We start from the raw sequence: 2,892 nt of genomic DNA on the forward strand, positions 1-2,892 counted from the left end.
TCCATTGCAATCCTCAGTCCACAGCACTTGAACTGGAGAACTGAGTAGAAAGGAATGTAGCTGACAAACATGACAATCAGGCAAGGCACCGCCCTTTGCCGCAAACCCTGATTCAGCGACATAGAACTGAACGTGTTGGCTGACACACAGGTTGAACATGCAGATGTTGTGTTTTGTGCAGACCTGTGGCGGGCAGCCCAACTAAGGAAGAAAGCGGTATGGGAGGAGGTGGCCTGCAAGGTCTCAGCGGTGGGGATGACATCCCGGACGGTCCGCGATTGCCACAAGCGGTGGGATGACCTCTTGTTGGCCCAGCACAGCCAGAGGATGCCACAGGAGGTGGTCCGCCATCGCCCATCAAGCTTGCGACATGGAAGGAGACCTACAGCACGGTCATGAACATGTAGGGCATGGAGGGTGTTGAACTTGCAGAGATGGGAGTTGGATCAACAGATGATGATGGTGAGTCTCCCTTACTGTAATCCCAAAGTCACACCACACACCTTCCTCCCAAACCCCAATGGAGAAGTCAAAAAGGCAAGTAGGTGTCCCGAATTCCATGCTGCATTAGCATCCACCTAAAGCCACCTCCCACACAACTACAATGTACCTGCCACAAACACAACCAACAAACCCCACTGACACACCACACATGACCCCTTAATTGACAACACAAGCACCATCAGCATGCTCAAATACACATGCACATAACTGTACAGCTGCAGCCCTCCCCACTGTGACACCTCATGGCAAGATGCACACATCACCTCCACCAGTTGCATACCTGAAACACCCACCATGTACGTACATGCATTGTAAACATCAATGGCTCAACGTACAGAATATGTGCACATCAGTTCCACAATCAAACACCACATGCCATGCAGCCCCGTGGCATGGACACAACACGCAAACCTCTACACACCTGATACACACCCAACAGACCCCATGTACAACATGTCCGCACCATAAGGATGCCCTGACACTGCATCCCCCCCAGTTCTGTGTGCACCATGCCAGCCCCTCCAAAATGTCCATGACAATGCGCATGACTCCGAATGTAGTACCATCGATGCATTTTGGATGTGTTTACACCCATGACTAATGCCCTGCCTCACTGTCCCCCACAGGCACTGGAACAGACAGCCAGGGTGAGCACACCCCAACCCCCCCGGGAGCTAATGGACGGCAGCTCTGCAGTAAACAGACTGGCCACAGCCAGGAGCCGTCGACCTCTAAGGTGAGACCAAAGCATGCCACGCCTTCCACGCCCCAGCCCCCCTGCCAAGAGGACACACCGGCCGGCCAGCAGCCCAAGGAGCCACCATCTACCTCTAGCAAGGCCCCCCAGGAAACCACAACTTTTGCCAGCAAACTGCTCCCAGCAACATCCTCACCTGGCAGCAAGGGCCCCAAACCAACATCCACTCTTGCCTCCAAGGCCCCCAAACCAATATCCACATCAGGGGCACCGGAGCCACTTCAAGGGGAAGAGCCACAATCCTCTGTGGCCAGTGAGCCTGAGGATGTAGATTCAGCGGTTCCGAGTGAGCAGGGTGAGGCGGCTCAATCCGCACTTTGCAATGAGGAGGAGGGGGTAGACTCACCAAACCACAGCCAGCAAGAGGAGGGCAAAACAATATGACCAAAGCAGGGAAGCACCCCTAGTGCACCTGTATATGACTCAGGTGGGCACAGCGCAGCAAAGGACATTGCCCCAGACATCTACAGCGACAAAGCTGTCTTCAGCCCTGCAAGCCCTCCCAGCCCTCCTCCACTGGCAGCACATGTACCACAGCACATCAGGGACATTGAGGGGTGAATGACGCGCATGGAAGGCCGGCGGCAAGCAACGCATGCCCTGGTGACCCAGTTTGTGTTGGACGCTGAGGTAACAAGCCAGGCCATGCAGGAGGGCCTGGACGAGAATGCAAGGATGGTGAGCAGGACTGTGTACCGCATTGTCAGGTGCATCCGTGAGGGGTAATGCAGCAATGACAGCCCTTGCACAGTCCATTACACAATTGGCAAACGCCATTGCCGAGAAACGTACTGTGGACACAACCCCCCAACCCGGTCCATTGCAGAGCAGCACACTGGCCAGTTCCACTCACTCAAGCCCTGTACGTCGCTCGCAGCATCTTGTACGACACACAGAGTCTCACCCGCCCCCCCTCCAAAAAGGGGCTTTGAATAATGGAACTCTTAATTGCATGTTGAGTTGCAGTACTTGTGAGGTGGTTGTGTTGGTAGTTGGTGAGGGGGAGTTGTGGTATTAGGTTTGGGGGCAGTTGGGGTGGGGAGCTGGTGTATTGGGTGTTGGGGTAGTGGGGGAGGGGGAGTTGGGGTATTGGGTGTGGGGGTAGTGAGGAACAGGGTGTAGGGAGTAACTCACATGGATATTGGTTGTAGTACTGCATTGCCAAATATGCATACTTTTTGTTTGATCAATACAGCATTTATGAGAAAGAAAATCACATGACTGGGCATTGTTTCTTCAATGTGTGTCAATTTAATTATGTACAGTGCCCAGTGCCCAGTGTGACCCATCACCAGTGCCCTCTTCCCCAGTCCATCAGAAGTAGTGGTCAATTACATCTTGGCGTGTTGCACGCCATTCATTCACATTGTGGGGCTGAGGATTTCCACCATCTCCCCCATCATCATCCTCATCCTCAGGTGGCATGTCAGGGGGCAGGGGTACGTTGCGTCGGATACAGATGTTGTGTAGCGTGGCACATACTAACACAATCTTGGCCACCTTCTCCAGCCCGTAAATGAGTGCCCCACCCGACCTGCTGAGACAGCAAAACCGGGCCTTCAACAGCCCAAAAGTCTGCTCAATCATGACACGAGTGTGTGCATGTGCACAGTTGTAGTCCTCTTCATGTC

The 2,892-nt window shown here is 53.8% G+C and overlaps 1 protein-coding gene across 1 annotated transcript; it reads left to right on the forward strand.

The window, feature by feature from the left end:
• Positions 1-410: 410 nt before the first annotated feature.
• LOC138510830 (uncharacterized) lies at positions 411-1,645 on the forward strand. The gene is made up of 2 exons (XM_069626515.1): positions 411-462; positions 1,131-1,645. Exons 1-2 carry the CDS (start codon positions 411-413, stop codon positions 1,643-1,645), a joined length of 567 nt encoding a protein of 188 aa, XP_069482616.1.
• The last annotated feature ends 1,247 nt before the right edge of the window (positions 1,646-2,892 follow it).

The sequence above is a fragment of the Ambystoma mexicanum genome, chromosome 6p, assembly GCF_040938575.1.
Source record: "Ambystoma mexicanum isolate Mex_15411 chromosome 6p, UKY_AmexF1_1, whole genome shotgun sequence".
Taxonomy (NCBI): domain Eukaryota; kingdom Metazoa; phylum Chordata; class Amphibia; order Caudata; family Ambystomatidae; genus Ambystoma; species Ambystoma mexicanum.